At 42.8% G+C, this 16,945-nt stretch overlaps 1 protein-coding gene across 1 annotated transcript in view; it reads right to left on the bottom strand.

The window, feature by feature from the left end:
- The window catches only part of AKAP12 (A-kinase anchoring protein 12), an 86,641-nt gene that overhangs the window by 27,942 nt on the left and 41,754 nt on the right, over positions 1-16,945 (bottom strand). Inside the window, exon 2 of the mRNA XM_046669927.1 lies at positions 7,322-7,439. Within this exon, the coding sequence (XP_046525883.1) occupies positions 7,322-7,439 (118 nt within the window). The remainder of the gene's footprint in view (positions 1-7,321; positions 7,440-16,945) is intronic.

Below are 16,945 nucleotides of genomic sequence, written 5' to 3' on the forward strand. Positions count from 1 at the left end.
TGAAGCTAAAATGAGACCTTTAGGGTGGCCCGAATCCCATCTGACTGATGCCCTTATAAAAGGAGATGGGGACCCAAAGAGACACCAGGGATGTGTGCGTGGGGACACGGCAAGAAGGAAATCATCTGCGAGCCAAGGAGAGGCGTCGGAGAAACTAAACCTGATGACACCTTGATCTTGGACTTGCCAGCCTCCAGAACTGGTAAATTTCTGTTGTTTAAACCACCCTGTCTGTGATATTTTATTATGGCAGACCGAGCAGACTGATAGAGCAGGACAATGGCCTGGTGCTTGGTGGCAGTTGAAACATTGCATGTCCTGTTAAGACACATTAAAGCAACAGTCCGTTCAATTGATTAACTCTAGCATATGCCGCTTCTCCCCAAAATAACTAATGCGTGTGCCATTAACACTGAGGGGTCTGGCGGACTACTTGATATCCAACTGTCCAGACACATCACTACAAAAGCAGTGTGTGAAAATTTGAAGTATGGCACTCAGGAACAGACTCAACTGAGAGGCTAAAAAGTTGCAGAATTGAAGCCCAGAGAATGTATCTTCCGGAAGTTATCAGAGCATCCTTTATCTCACATAGGGACATGTGCTCTAGAACACCCCATTGTCAGAACCATTTGGGGGTTGCTATATTGGGTGAAACTGGATGTCTTTGAGAAAACACCTAAAGGATTTTCATAAATAAATAAAATGGCTGAAATAATTTAATGTTTCTGTTAGCAGCTTAGTCACGATTAGAGAACCGTTAGTGGTGGACCAGCCCAGTCCTGCAAGGGAAAGGGGATGGATCTTGGCATGTTACTCGGACAAGCCTATAGGCCATGTGAACTATGCTCCTCCTCCAGTGGGCCAGAACAGCAACCCTAGTCACAAACGGACTGCAGCACCCTCAGAACTACAGCCATTTATAGATAAGTCTTTGCAGTAATTTAAGATTGACTGACGGTCTTCAGTGCAAGTAGATAAGGCATTATTCAACATCTATCCGCCATCTTGTACCACAACCAATCCCTATGACAGAATTCAATCTTCTCCATCTAGGGAGAGAGAGGGTACCTTGTGGCACATTTATGAGGCAATTTCTCTTTCTTTCATACTTAAATGACTCTATATCGAGACATTCTTGAATAAATTTTCCCCTCTTGAACTTTTTGTTCATTAAACTAAAACTTCAAATCTAGAAGATGGCTTTTCAGATCAGACTAAAAGAAAAAGCATAAAAATGTTTTTATAAAAAGGCATAAGGAAATTGCCAAGTAGATGCCCGCCTGCCCAAGGTCACTTGGAGGTCCCTCAACGGCCAATCCATCATTGGGTTTTTAATGCCTCTATTACTAGCAATACTGATATCACTCAGTCATAGAATTTCAGAGATGGAAGAGAAGGCTCATTTTACCGATGAAAACACGCTCGGTGAGATAAAGGAATGTATCCAAGGTCACACAGAAAAATAGCAATTAAAGCAACCTTACACGTGTTTTAGTTCCCTGGAATGAACTGATTATAAAAGGGAGGGAAGAGGAATAGAAGTCTTGCTCCCCCTCCCCCCATTTTTCAAGTTCAAAGGAAAAAGAAAGGTTCGTTGCACAGTCAGACTTGAATACAGTTCAGAGGAAAAAGGTCTTCTCTATACAGCTTGGCTGTTAATTACTAAAAAATAAATCTGTGTTTCTTTAAAGATGAAAGCAGCGGAGTGTGTGGACTGGCCATTTGTCAATGATAAGTAATTTCAGAGAGGCACGCTAAAAATACTGCTGCGGAGCAGAGGAGGGAATTAAAAGCAATTCCCAGAAACTGGATACTATAGTCCTTTCGCCTAAGTTCAAGGCCTATTTTGTGAGTGTTCTCCCTAGTTTTCAAAACATTGCAAAACAGGATACAGCTTGAGAAAACGTCATGCAATAATATTGCATTCGAAATGCCAAACCGTTGCGGGGGTTGGGGACCCCTCTCTTTGTTGAGCACTCATGTTTAATAGCATTGCTAGGAGTCCTCACTTAATCACGAGCCGGCCAGGATCTGATTTCACATTTGCAGGCAACACTCAGATAACCAAGAGTGAGCACCCGTGAGAATCCAGCACAGTGGACTGAGAAGTACCTAGCTTTGTTGGGGCTGGTGCAACCAAGGAAAGGGAGCTGTGGATGAATCTGTAAAGCTGCGGTATTTAACTGTGCAGGAAATGAACTGATGTAACGTGAAAAGCCAACAGACCATCCTCTCCCGTATGAGTAAAAATGTAGTATTGCTAAGTCAAACTTAAAACTGGGTCTTCATTTATTCGACTATTTGTTGAGCACTTCTTCTGTGTCAGACGCTGTTCTAGGCTCGGGGAATCCAGCACTGAACCAGTTAGACCCCGTCCGTCGTCCCAAGAAATCTCTGCCTTCATGGTTCTTCTATTTTAGCAGAGGTGGGGGTAAGAGAGGGGCATATTGAACGCCATATGTTGACAGCTAATGTGGAGAAAAATTAACCAGGAACAGAGGGTAGTAATTGGGGTGTCGGGCATGTCTTCACGAGAATACTAACAAGATACCTGTTACATCACAAATTGAAACAGAAAGGGGACTGAATCATGAAAATGTTTCTTCCCAATGGAGAAGGCAGCCTCTCACAGAAAAACAAGTATTTTGCAGGGGTCATCTTTTAAGAGAGACCTGGAACAGCTCAAGGAACTCGCCATCCAGATGAAGTTATTAAATGATCAAAAAGCAACGAAGAACTACTGGTAAGTCCAGAATGGATTTTCTCTAAGTTCCCAAGGCCCGCGAGGAATGGGGCTGTGATCGCGTGGCGGTAACCTCCGGGCCCATCTACATCCCAAAGGGTACACCAGGAGTGGCGGATTCAAACAGCAAATTTAATAAAAGCAAAGACAGTGACAGTAAGCACCATTAGAAAAATGAAATTCTCCAGTGTTGCAAATTAAGCTTCTAGATAAGTGATGCAGTTTTGTTACTGTATCTGGGGGGAAATATCCAGATGTAGAAAAAGTGGAATCCTGTGAGGTGTAAGAAACACTCTCTAAAAGACTTCTGCTTTAAGCAATAAGATTTTGGGGCTTTTTTGGGTTTTACTCTTCTTATGGGGATGAGGGGTTGTTTTCTGGGACTGCCTCCCCGATCAGAGGATACGAGCAGATATAACAGCAGTGGTCCACGAGCATGTAACCCTAAGTAGCTTCCTCCTCATTCTGACCACATGACGAAGCCTGTTTATCTGCTTAGCTGGCTAATACTTTTAATGCAGTTGGCCTCAAAGTGCCAAGGCCAAGCGCAGAGAACCAACTGATGCTCCATTGCTGCTGGTGTTATGTGTGAGTATGCAGAGAGGATAAAGCATAGGCGAACAAAAATTTAAAAACCAACAAGAGGACCGCCATTGTTTGTTTCCTCACACAAACAAGTGTGACCTGTAGAGGATGCAGAAAACATGGCATATTCATACGCTTTACGATGTTTGCTGGGCTACCCTACAGAAAGGCAAATCTCCAAAAGAAAACAGAAATCACTGCCTTGTAAATGATAAATTCAAATGTATTAAGATCTGAGACATCCCTCGATTACCTGCATAAGGCAATGAGTTTTAGGAGGCACTTTATTTAACAAATATGTTATTATCAAAATAAAGACGTTTTTGTTTTATAATATTGAATTTTTCCATCTGTTGGGAATGGTCTGCCTAACCAATACTAAGATTGAATTTAAAAAAAAAATCTAAGAGTTCTAATTTGCAAAAGTTTTAAATCTGAAATTGGACCTGGACCAAAATGTTTCTAAAATCATTCTTGTTCAGGCATTAACTCATGGAAACCCAAATAAGGCAAAGACTACAGAACAAATGACAATTTGGTTTGGGAGGGGTCTTTTAATTTTTTTAAAATCTTTTCAGCAGAACCAGACTTTGCACAAAATTAATGGCACTTGTGCAGCCCTTGTGAATGCTGCGTGGCATGGCATGACAGAACTTTCTAGAAGGAAAAGGGCTGCACTTCTATAAGCAGTTTTGATAAATGAGAAATCATCTAAAAAGAATTCAGAAGAAAGGGACTAAATGTCCAAAGCTAATTTTTTGTGAATTCTTTTTCTTTTTTTCATTTTAATAGCTATTTGTTTTCATGCCTGATTGTGTACCCTCTAAAAGATGACTCCCAAAACTACATAATCTTCAAGTCCCCCCCCAAAACATATATGTATGCTGCACAGCTTAGAAAATATTTAGTAGGCAGTTCCCTTTATCCATCATTTAAAGAAAGTTTTACAAGGAAACAGGATTCCATTTTCCTTATAGTGAAAGGATTGGTTCTGAATTACCAGTATTTCTGGTTTCAGAAAGCGAGCAAGCAAGTCAGGATGGGAAAATATTTTCACTTTTGACTTTGTCTACATATTGTCTATCATTTTAAATTAAAAACCCTCTGGCAGGACCACCTCCTGTTCATAGTTTTCGTCTATCCATTGATCAATGTGGCAGGACCAAATTCCACTGCTGGTTAATCCTCCCAGGGACCAAGATGGGTCAGATCGTCTTACTGACGGGACAGTAGTAGAAACCAAGGTCCCCAGAATCCTACAATGGTTCCATACCAAAGTATGCCATAACCATAAAACCTAACCATCGATTTTAGGCTATCACTGATGTCAAAAGAAAAGCATGAAAAAATATTGTTTAATAACTTAGAATACAGACGCTGTATTTACATTGCCAGGCAGACAAAAATGGGGCAAGAAAAAACAGAGCAAGTATTCCAGGCTGCCTCAGAGACCATGATAAGCCAAATGAATAAAAGTTCTGCCTAAAACAGTCTAAGTTCATCCCAAAGCCAGGGCCTCCGGAAATGCCTCTGGTGGTGGCCTCTGCGGCCCTGGCCCCAGGGGGTCCTTTCCTAGGCAAGAGGGCCTTTGTGGACCTTTTGAAGGACGAGCTATATTAATTACTGGTCTTCCTGCAGCAGACATTTGGTATTTGCTCAGCCCCCCCAAGGCCATGTTCAGAAGCCTGAGTCGGCTCAGGGAGACAATGGAATAATCAGAGGGTGGGGACAGAATCACTTTCTATAAAAATCTGTGTTTTCCCACATGGTTGAAATGTGAAAGAAATCACATCTGGACGAAAGCAAGATAGCCAGCCAACCTCCAGTAAACATGCCACAGGTTAAAAAGGATTTCCAGGAGGCCTGCCCAGTGGTGGAGCGGTTACGTTCGAGCGCTCCACTTCGGGGACCCAGGGTTCACAGGTTTGGATCCCAGGCACGAACCTACACACCACTTGTCAAGCCATGCTGTGGCACCATCCCACATACAGAATAGAGGAAGACTGGTACAGATGGCGGCTAAGCAACAATCTTCCTCACCAAAAGAAATAAGTAAAAAAATAAATCAATCAATAAAAAGGATTTCCATGTTATCTGGTATTATATGGAAATTTGGGCATCTGCTAATGCCTGTCCTCACCTGTTCTCTCAGTCCTCTTATCAATCCTACACATCAGATAAGATGCCGGCCTGACCCTGACACACCCTTGTGGCATATTTCAGTGACCCCACCTTGCCTACTACTTACTTTCTGAGCTCCATCCACTCTGCTTTCAGAGCCCTATGACTCAGCCTGTTTTCCTTTCTGGGTTTTCATTGAACTCTCTGCTCAGGCTACGCTGTTCCTATAGACAAGCCTGAGGATGCGCCCTGCACAGTAGCAGCGCAGCGGTGAAGAGCTCGTGCTTGGGAATCTGCTGGTCTGGGTTCGAATCTTGAGAACAACAGGGTAGCCAGCTGTAGCCAGTACAGGCCATGTGCACTAAAGGCGCAATGCCAGGACCCATAATAATTAAAGATGGAGAAGTGTGGGCTGTTACTCTCCTCACTATGGCTGGTGTCCCTTGTCTCACGTCTCAACAAATCTAAATGCCATCTCCCCTCAGTCCTCAGATCTTACTCCGCCTCTCAGAGTTCAAAGGATTGCTACACCTGAACACTGAGCAGCTCTCATCTCTTGCAAAATTCATTAGATGACCACCACGTTGCCTTGTCTTAACCTTATTTCTATCTTCTGTATCCTTCCATAGACTAGCTTCTCGCCTCGTAAGTGATGGACCATTTCTTAGCTCTCTTCATCTTCTCTGCCCCCAGAGGCTTAACCACGGAAGGCTCAAAACTGCCGTGGTTTGATTGGATTCAAAAGTCACCACGGGAAGAACAAAGCATGGGACTTGAGATTTTAGTTGGGGCCATTCCAATTATTTTGGTAGAAATTATTTGGAACTCTCACACTAGGTCATGAAAATCCTCTTCTGTGAAAACGTGTGTATTTCTGACTTTAGATCGTGCCTGTGGTGCTATATAAAGATCAGTGTTCCCACCAACTTCAAAAGCAGCTCTCCGCTCGAAGCAGCTCCATGGGGGCCGGTGGACAAGAAGAGAAACAGGTTCCACATGTTGGAGGAATCTCATCTAACCAAGGCCACGGCCAGCCTCCTTTCGCAGGACTTTCCCCCTCATTTGTCTTATTCACGTTACCGAAGAGTCAGATTGCCGTATGCCAGATCATCTTATATATCTTTCACCGTGCTTGTTAAATTATCCCTTTATGATCAAATGGAACGATGAGACAAGAACTCAAGAACAGAGGAAGGTTCTTCTCCAACACGGGGCCCTTCACACGAGACCTGCTGGTCAAGGAGCTTGATTCTGCCTCCACGGTGTGATTCCCCCGCCCCACGTGGGCTGAAATCAAACCAGTGATAGTGTGCTGAAAGATTCGCTTGCCAAATGCCCACGCCTCTAGGATCTCCAGGCTCAAGAGCTACAAAACATGCAGCATATCGTAGTTTCGGCAGAGAGAGGTGTGCATTTTGAAATGTGCACTACCAGAAAAATCCAGGCACCGTAGCAGGCTGCTCTCTAGAGTGAGAGAAAATGACTCTCAGAGCAAGCACAATTCCAGTGTCTCCAAAAAGAAGTCACATTCGACACCAGACAAGTAGTTGGGGCAAGACAATCATAATGAATAATAGTAATAAAGTTCCAGGTAAGGCTGTCTAAGAAAGAGAAAGCACGACTTTACTTTCTGTACCCAAGTATAGGTATAACTTCCTATACCTGAGTATAAGGGTTACTCCAATGATCAGATAAATACTTCCTTTTGTAACCAATGGATTGCTTTTGTTGTTAACATCATCCACCCCCAGTAGGGTGACAATACATATCCTGCCCAGGCCTGTGTTTACTGTTCTCCATGGATTTGTTTCAAGTGCTACCCGCCCTCCGGCCCCTGATTCTGCACTGGAGCCTGGAACAGTGGCTTACCATCATCTGTGACAATGACTTCCTCCTCCTGGCCATTCAGGGCTCCCTCCTGGAGGCTGAGCTCTTCTTGCTCGGCTAAGCCGTTGACAGTGGACAGCTGACCATTCTTCTGGAGGAGCTGTGGGGAAGACAAAACCATGTCAACTTAATTTCAATCTTCACTGCCAAGTGAGAAGCAATACCATTTAAAGGAGAAATCCCAAGAAATGGAGGTTCGAGGACAATGAAGATTTGTCTTTTATTGTCCGAAGGCTCCCACCACCTTACCACATGTACCGGGAGCAATTACCAGGCAGACAGGGCTTTCCTTCTGGATAAATGTGCGCACCATTCGTTCATTTCAACACCATGCACGCTATCCACACCCACCATTCCAGGCCTACTTGAGATCTAACAATGAGTCAGTCAGGTGTGGTCCCCATCACACTGAGCTCACAAACTACTATGGAAGGCAAACTTTTAAAAAATGTTTTTGAGGGGCCGGCTCCGTGGCCGAGTGGTTAAGTTCGCGCACTCCGCTGCCGTGGCCCAGGGTTTGGATCCCGGGTGCAGACATGGCACCGCACGTCAGGCCACGTTGAGGCAGTGCCCCACATCCCAGAACTAGAAGGACGTGCAACTACGATATGCAACTGTTGTACACAGGGGGCAGTTTGGGGAGATAACGCAGAAAAAAAAAAAAACAAGATTGGTAACAGTTGTTAGCCCAGGTGCCGATCTTTAAATAAATAAATAAATAAAAATATTTTTGACTTAAAAGTTAAAAGAAACATTTCCTTGTGATTAGACGCAGGCCATGCCTATTTGACACAAACATACAGAAATGACCATGTGCCCTTCTCAGGGTAGAGGGCAGACATTTAAACAAATAATTAAAATTGCAGCTATGGAAACAGTCCTGGGAGAAATGCACAGAGCAAACGACAATTAGCAGAGGGCCCTGACCTAGGCGGGGATGTCCAGAGGGCTTCTCCAAGGAAGTCACGGTCGAACTGAGACCTAAGCTCCCAGGCGACGGGCATGTGAGAAAGGGGTGCAGGGGTGCAGAGAAGGGAGGCACGTTAGAAGGCGCCGTGGTTCCAAGGCCAGTGCACCCAGCGTGAACAAAGACGAGATACGTAACACACGCTTTCATGAGTCATTGTTTTTTTCCTTAAAAATATTACTAAAATGGTCATTTGCAATCTTCCCCATAGAATGGCCTGTGCAATTGATGTCGTCAGTTCCAAAAACAGTAGACATATAGAGATGTCCCTATGTCATTTTTTTAATCCTGAGACTATAGGTAAAAAATTTTAAGCCACATAAAAATAGCACAATGACCATTATGAGTCTAAAGATTTCAACAATGCTTTATAGGTCATAACATTGCTCATTTGTCTTAAAACCAACTTGGACAGGTGCTATGGTTTCCATTTTATAGATGAGGACACTGAGACCCACAGTGATCACAGAGGGTAGGGTTGCTTGGCCACAGATCCCACAGCTCAGCAATGGAGGTCCCAGGGCTCAAAGGCCAGGACTCATCAACTAGTTCCAGGGTTTTTCCACAACACGATGAACTGCTGAAGGACCTGTTACTACACACAATAATAAAATGCCTTCAAGAATATTCCACAGTACCTCCCTACTCCCAGGTCTCAAAGCTCAACCCTCCATTTGGCATCATTCCATCCTGCTCATAGGCCAACGGAGCACGCTGGCCAAACCACTGACTTCCATCAGGGCCTTGAAAGGATAGCGGGTTCAAGACCATCAATCCCGAAGGCTGGAATAGTGCTAAATTGATTTCACCTGGCCGTTCCCTGCTCCCAGCAAAGCCGTCCTTCCACCGCACGAGCTGCCTCCTGAAATAATACCGCAGTACTTGAATACTTACACTACAGATGGAATAGTTGGCTTCAAAATGCCCATGCTGGGGCTGGCCCCGTGGCCGAGTGGTTAAGTTTGCGCGCTCCGCTGCAGGCGGCCCAGTGTTTCGTCGGTTCGAATCCTGGGCGCGGACATGGCACTGCTTGTCAGACCACGCTGAGGCAGCGTCCCACATGCCACAACTAGAGGAACCCACAACGAAGAATACACAACTATGTACCGGGGGGCTTTGGGGAGAAAAAGGAAAAAATAAAAATAAAAAAAAAAAAAAGAATTATTTAAAAAAAAAAAAAAAGTGCCCATGCTGAGTCCATTTATTAGAATACTCGGATCATGTTTCCATTTACAGTCTTCTCTTACCAAAATATGAAAGATAGGAATTTTAAATGAAACCTAAAGACAAAAGCAGGGGGAGAGAGGGAAGGTCCTCACAGTGACTATCAGTAAAAATGCTGGCATTTAAGGGAATTTTAACTAAATATCACTAGTTACGTACGTAAGTTAGACTTAGAATTGATTGGTAACATGAAAAAGAGCCAGAGGAGAAAAGCAGGAAACATTATTGTGGGCTACAGGGTAACCCAATGAATCTTACACCTAAAAAATGTGGACATACACACCACGATATGGCAAACTAGATGGGCAACACGACACGGCCGTTCTAATACCTCAGTTTCAATGCAGTAAACTTTTGGTCAAGTGCGTCCTTGCTTAGGAACAAGAACTCTGAAGTTCTATAGAGGTTAGAGTTCCACAGAGTTTCTACAATTCTTGAAAGAGTACTCCTAATTCTTTGTGAATTGTGAAATCCAAGAAATCGCTAACCGTAGCCAAACTGAGTATCTTTAAATGTGAAGGGTCCATAGGACACAGGCACGAACTTCTGTCTACTCTTGTAGAAACGTTACCCGTTTATAAAGAAGTACATTAGATGATAGAAAATGGGTCTGAAGAACTGCCGTCACCTGCCACGCCTCCGTCTATCTGAAGTGTGACAGGTAAATTACGGATTAGTCATTCCCAGTGACCACAGGGCAACTGTCTCTACTTCAGAGAGGCACTTGATAAATTATTAACTTTGGTGACAATTTGGGACAGTGACATTATGGAAACTGAGTTTTGAGTCTATTTTATTATATTCACAGCTCAAGTCCAGCAAGGGTACCCAAGCTTTGACACCACGGGAGATGTCTCGAGTGAGTATTCAGAACCCATGACACACCAACACTCCACACAAAAACAGGACTTCCTTCCTCGCCATATTCAGACATTTCCACATTCCGTGTGTCACTCAAAGATGCTTTTTACAAAATCTCATGGGTTTTTGTAGATGGATAATTCACTTTTTTCCATGCCAAAAAAAAGTTTGTTTTCCTTTTCTCCCATCCTGAACCATCAAAATAATTCAAACTATTAAGGGTTCAGGTGCTTCTGAGAGTTATCAATACGTTAAAGTCACCTGAAAGCATAAGAAACCTAACCCACAGTTCTTTAACATTTGTTTAAGGGCTTCCTGTCTTTTCCACGTGTGACATATGCACATAAGCATTCTTTTTTTTTAAAAAAAAGAAAAAGAGAATACATGCTGTTTTATAACCTGGTTGCTTCATACACTGTGGATGCTTTCTTATCAATAAACACATTATCTGGCTCATCCTCGTTCTTTTTTTCTCTGTAACTCAAATGCCCCCCAAAAGACAACAATTTATCCGTTATGCCCAGATAGACCTTGAAAGACCCAAGGACACAACCTAGTGACAAAGGGGCTAGGAAGTGTTGGAGCCAGATGAGATGCAAGGGCCATGTAATTCAGAGAGAAAGTAGTATCAGGACTGAAGCTTTCAAACAAGAAGAAAAAGGAAATTTCTATTCCACTTTTTCCCTCCAAAGTTTCCTCGCATAGCTTTATCCATACATCTTGTACTTGCTTTTATGAAAACAATTATGTCTTTTGAGATGAGAACTAGACACGCTCCTTGCACTTACACATAGTAAGCACCAGAAAACCTCTTTTCTCACTGGATTTGTGCTTCAAAAAGCGTAAATGCCTCCTTTGAGCACATCAAAACCCTGAGTGTTTTCAAGCTTATATCCTTTGAGTGGGTCAGCCAGAGTTTATTCCCGTAAAGTATTACCACATTACAACTAAACAAGCTTTAAAAAAAAAATCTCAAATGCTTCCAGCAACAGTGTTTTCCTCTCATTCCTCTAAGAATAACTGAGAATATCCAAAATGGTGGCCAAGGCATTGTGGAAAAACTACCAGCCGTCTCCGTTCCCCTTTCTTCTCCACAGGACTGCCCACAACTTGCTCTGAACCCCTCTGTAGGGTACGCAGCAGGAATGTCAAGATCTTTAATGAATGTGTTAAACAATGAACAAAACAGATGAGCTCTTGACATTGTCGGGATGTTGGGGTAGAGGAGACGAGCCTGCTACAGTGACTACTCTCGCCACACAAACGATGCTCCTGGCTCTGCATCCTCACTGGATGACCAGCACAGGTGGGCCCCTCGGCCCAGAGTCCTGCCCCCCAGCTGGTAGATGAGGCCCCGGCCAGGGCATTTCACCCCAACTATTGCAGCAAACCCAAAGAGCAGAACTGTTAAGTGGCTGTAACCAGGAAGGAACCAGAAGTGGATCAATCTGACAAGGATACATGCACAAATGATCAGAATAAAAAGATAATCTGGAAGGAATTGTAAATCCATGACAAAACTTGTCAAGAAAACTCTTCAATGTGTTTTTTCCTTCATTCTAATAGAAAGTGTTTTGAAAGGAAACCTTTAAAAATGTCAACCAGAAGAAAATAGAAATCAGAATATAATTAGTAAACAATATCTCTGGAGAAAAGGTTTAAAACAGCTATAAATATTTTAAACGTACATACCCACTGGCTCCACCATCCCATTCTGATAGACATGGCTTTGCCTACTTATGCAGGTATAGGTACAATGATGTGCAATGCACAATAATTTATAAAAGCAAAACCCTCAAGTATCTATCAGTAGAGGGGGAGAATTAAATAAATTATGAGACATCCAAATAATAGATGGCATCAAAATGAATGAGGTATTCCAGACACACAGATGTGGGTGGATGTCTCCGATTTGAGTGGAAAAAGGCAAGTTTGCTGAGAATATTTGCTCAAAATAAAACAAAAATAACTCACTAATAGGGGTGGGGAGGGCTGGCTCCAATGTTTGCGTAAGCATTTAAAAATAAGTCTGGGGGGCCGGCCCCGTAGCTGAGTGGTTAAGTTCACGTGCTCTGCTTCAGTGGCCCAGGGTTTCACTGGTTCGGATCCTGGGGACGACGGACATGGCACCGCTCATCAGGCCATGCTGAGGTGGCGTCCCACATGCCACAACCAGAGGTACTCACAACTACAACACACAACTATGTACTGGGGGGCTTTGGGGAGAAGAATTAAAAAAAAAAAGAAGATTGGCAACAGTTATTAGCTCAGGTGCCAGTCTTTTAAAAAAAAAAAAAAAAGTCTGGAATAATATATACCAAATCTTGAACATGACAACCTCTGTGGATTTCTGTTTTTTCATTTTATCCTTTGCAGAGGGGTTGGGGGAAGACACGTAGTTTTCTTTTTATTCACTTTATCATTATAAAGGTGAAACTACATTGAACCCTAAAGTCCATCAATTCTTAGGCACTTAGCATGCTACTAACCTGGCTTTCCAGGGTTCATAAATCTTTCAGACCATCTGAACCAAGGGACCAGGCTGCCCAGATGCAGCTTTAACTCCTCTGTTCACATTATCTCCAAACGAGATTAGCATATTAATGTCCTCAGCCAAACCATTACTCAAAAACAATGACCAAGACACAGACAAGAATATCACGGTTCAGAGGCTCCTGATGCAGTGATGTATGCGTGATGTACCTACGGCACAAACATGTTTTACACACATTTGCTCATTTAATCCTCCACCTTAAGGAAGCTATTGATCAAGCCTGCTTGACAGCTGAGGAAGCAGAAGCACCAAAGGAAAGAGCGGGTGTGGGGAAGCCAGGACCCAACCCAGGGCTAAGCTGTGTGCACAGCCTCAGGACTGAGTCTGCTAGTCCCTAAGTCAGGAAACAACGGCCAACCCACTTCACAAGAACGGTACAGGACCTAAGAATGTAAGTCTGAGTCATCGTCCTGACGATACTGACCAGCCTAGGTTGTTTCATGCTGAAAGTTTCCCCTCTAATTTAGGTGTCATTTACAGCACACTAACAGAATTACAGGTGTCAAAGGTTTGCTTTTGTTTTGAAAAGTAACCATTTTTATTTCAAACTGATCCAAAGAGAAAGCTTTGTAAAATCCAAGTCTAAACACAGTTGGAAACCTTTAGGACAGAGGGTGAGGCACAGGAGAGAAGATGCTTGAATCACTTCAACAAAATTGATCCAACTCTCACAGTGAAGGTCACTGTGAAAAACAAAAACCACAAAACCACACAGAGCTCCGAAGGGGGCCGGCCCAGTGGCGCAGCGGTTAAGTGCGCACGTTCCGATTCGGCGGCCTGGGGTTTGCTGGTTCAGATCCCGGGTGCGTACATGGCACCGCTCATCAAGCCATGCTGAGGCAGGCGTCCAACATATAAAGTAGAGGAAGACGGGCACGGATGTGAGCTCAGGGCCAGTCTTCCTCAGCAAAAAGAGGAGGACTGGCGCAGATGTTAGCTCAGGGCTAACCTTTCTCAAAGAAAAAAAGCTCCGAAGAAGGAAAGCAAAAGATAAACAAAAAATTAAAATAGGAAACAATTCTAAATACCCCAAATTTGAAGCATGCTTATAGCATACCTTCTAGGTATTAAAAGTGAGACCTACAAGGCATATCTAATAGTGTGGAGATTTTATGTTCTAGTATTAAATTTAAAAAGCAAACTAAACAGTTATAGATACAACATGATTACAAATATATATAAGAAAACACTGCAAAATAGCGACAATATTGCCAAATTGTTAACATCACAATATACCAAGTTATCATTGGGGAGGGAACGAGGCATATTTGATATTCTTTGTTTTTCTACTTTTCTGTGTTCTGCTCTTTATCTAATTAACATTATTCTTTTTACACTTGTGTGGTGGACGAGCTTTTCCTTCAAAAGTTGTTTTGTCTTGGTTTATTTATTTTTAGTATGGGCAGGAGACAGTCAAGAAAATGCTACTTGCCAGGGGTTGGCCAGTGGCCAAGTGGTTAAGTTCACGTGCTCCACTTCGGCAGCCTGGGTTTGTGGGTTCAGATCCCAGGTGTGGACCTACACACCACTCATCAAGCTATGCTGTGGTGGCATCCCACATACAAAATAGAGGAAGACTGGCACAGATGTTAGCTCAGGGACAATCTTCCTCACCAAAAAAAAAGAAACGAAAATGTTGCTTTCCAGTAAAGCATTTTAATTCTAACTTCTACCAGCCACATGAATTTTCATGGGAAAATAGAATTGGTTTAAGATAGAACCTTAACAGTGAAATCATATGTCAAGAGCTTTTTCATGCAAACTAATCCACGTGCACTCCTCAACCTTGAGGACACAGTGGGCTCAGAAGCAGAGCAGACGGCCAGGTACTCTGGGACAACATTATATACATCAAATCTGGTATTTATAATTGTTCCATCATTGTCACAGGCTGAAACTTGGGAACTCCAGGCTAGCAAACAGTCAAGAAAACTTCAACACAATCAACGGAATTTCAAAATGTATGTTTTAAATAGCAAAATGTTTCATTCCTTGGTAATGATCTAATTTCTAACTAGCTCAAGATACACAGTAAGGAGTGCTAAGGCAAGCCTTATATAGTAAGGACGATACGGTAATATTCCACAAATTTAACAAAGATTTAAGGCAATCCACAAAAGAAAACCATGAGGCGATCTCTTAACTTGCAAGGCTTTTCAAAGAGAGAGAATATGATCGGCTTATCAAGTTTCAGGGGTATTGTCAAAACGTTGAGCCAAAAGCTCTCTCAAACCACACGAAATTGAGAAGAGCATCCACCCAAGGTCAAGGGCGACTCTAGTGACCTCTGAAAATGTGTTTATCTTTGAGAAACTGACCTTTCGAGATCTCTTTCTGATCCCAATTCCCCCCTAAAACATATGAAGGACCCCCCTGTAAGTGTGGCCACAGTCCCACCTCTTAAAACACTGGTGCCCTGAAGCCTCATTACCTTTAAATAAAACCTCTGCTTGTTTTTAATTTCATGCTCCTTCTTTCTACCCTTACATTCAGCAAAACAAAACCAACAAACAAAAATAGCCCTTACTGACGGGTGACATTACTTTAAACATGACCAAGTTAATTCAAAGGACCCAGAAAAGGGGGTGGGTAACTCACCACCATCATCCAGAGCCAATGAGGCTCCCTTGCCTCCAGCCCCACATGATGAAAAAGCACGGTCCAGCTCTCTGGACCCTATACATACTATCATTTTATCTAGCAAGTCTTTACTTCTGAGATCTGACTTAGAGCCCACAGTGCTGTTCAACCAGACCACATCCTTCAACAAACTGCCAAAAGTAAAAAATACTCACCAAAAAGCAACTTTTTTTTTTTTTTTTTTTTTTTTTGCTGAGGAAGATTTGCCCTGAGCTAACATCCACTGCCAATCTTCCCCTCTTTTTGTATGTGAGCCGCCACCACTGCATGGCCACTGACAGATGAATGATGTAGGTCCAGATCCAGGAACTGAACCCAGGCTGCTGCCAAAGTGGAGAGTGCCAAACCTAACCAAGAGGCCACTGGGGCAGGCCCAAAAAGCAACATTTAACCAAGTTCAAACTTGACTGGCTTTGAACGGTTTTGTTGTGCTCCATTAATTTAATTAAATCCTACTGGAAAAAATTCTAATGTTCAGAATACAAGGATTGATCTTATTTTGCTTTTGAAATTGCAATGCTCACTATTTAAGGGACGTTTCTAGAATACTATCTGTACAGCACATGAGCTTGTGGGTCCTTAAACGCCCCTGGTGAAGGCTGGATACACCAGACAGAGCATCTCTGGTCACTGCCTACAAATCCGCCGTCTCCTGTTTCTCGTCATTTTCAGTAAAATTCATGAAAATTACTTAACATAGTATCAGGAGGAATAACTCTGGACGTGAGAAAGAATGAAAGCTAAGAGAGAGCCACGCAAATCACTAGTTGGCTCTCAACATGTAAAATTAATTTTCAATTCAATCGAATGTTAATATTCAAGCTGTTGAATGTCTTAGAAAATATCTCATCTTGTTTACTTAAATCCCAAAGGACTTGACCACTACAGCGAACTCATTTTATTAAGAATGTTGTCTACAAATTGGGCCTCTAAATCTCAAAGATCAGCTTTTTTCAAACTGGTATCCAAGAACGTCAGTATACCGGGTGTATCAATGCCATTATAGAGACGCTACTGTGCATTCCGAACCCCTACAGAGGAAATCATTGCAGCACCACAGAACCCTTCTCGAGCCATCTATTCGCATCCCCCATCACTAAAGACACCACAGTAAATGTAGTATGTCTTAACACACAACATTTCAGTCAAATATTCCCCTCCTTTAAAAAGTTATAGTTGTTTTAAAAAGTACTAAAACTCCCGGGTTCTCTGGGAAAGAATGTAAAAGAAAACAAAACTCTAAATCTGGTGAGGTGGGAGATCAAGCACGCTGATTTCAGGCAAAGGGAATTTACAAGAACTCTGCTTGAGAGAAGGAAATAAAAAGCACTGCCGCCAAAGACAGCATGGAGATGGTCCA

The sequence above is a fragment of the Equus quagga genome, chromosome 8, assembly GCF_021613505.1.
Source record: "Equus quagga isolate Etosha38 chromosome 8, UCLA_HA_Equagga_1.0, whole genome shotgun sequence".
Lineage (NCBI taxonomy): Eukaryota > Metazoa > Chordata > Mammalia > Perissodactyla > Equidae > Equus > Equus quagga.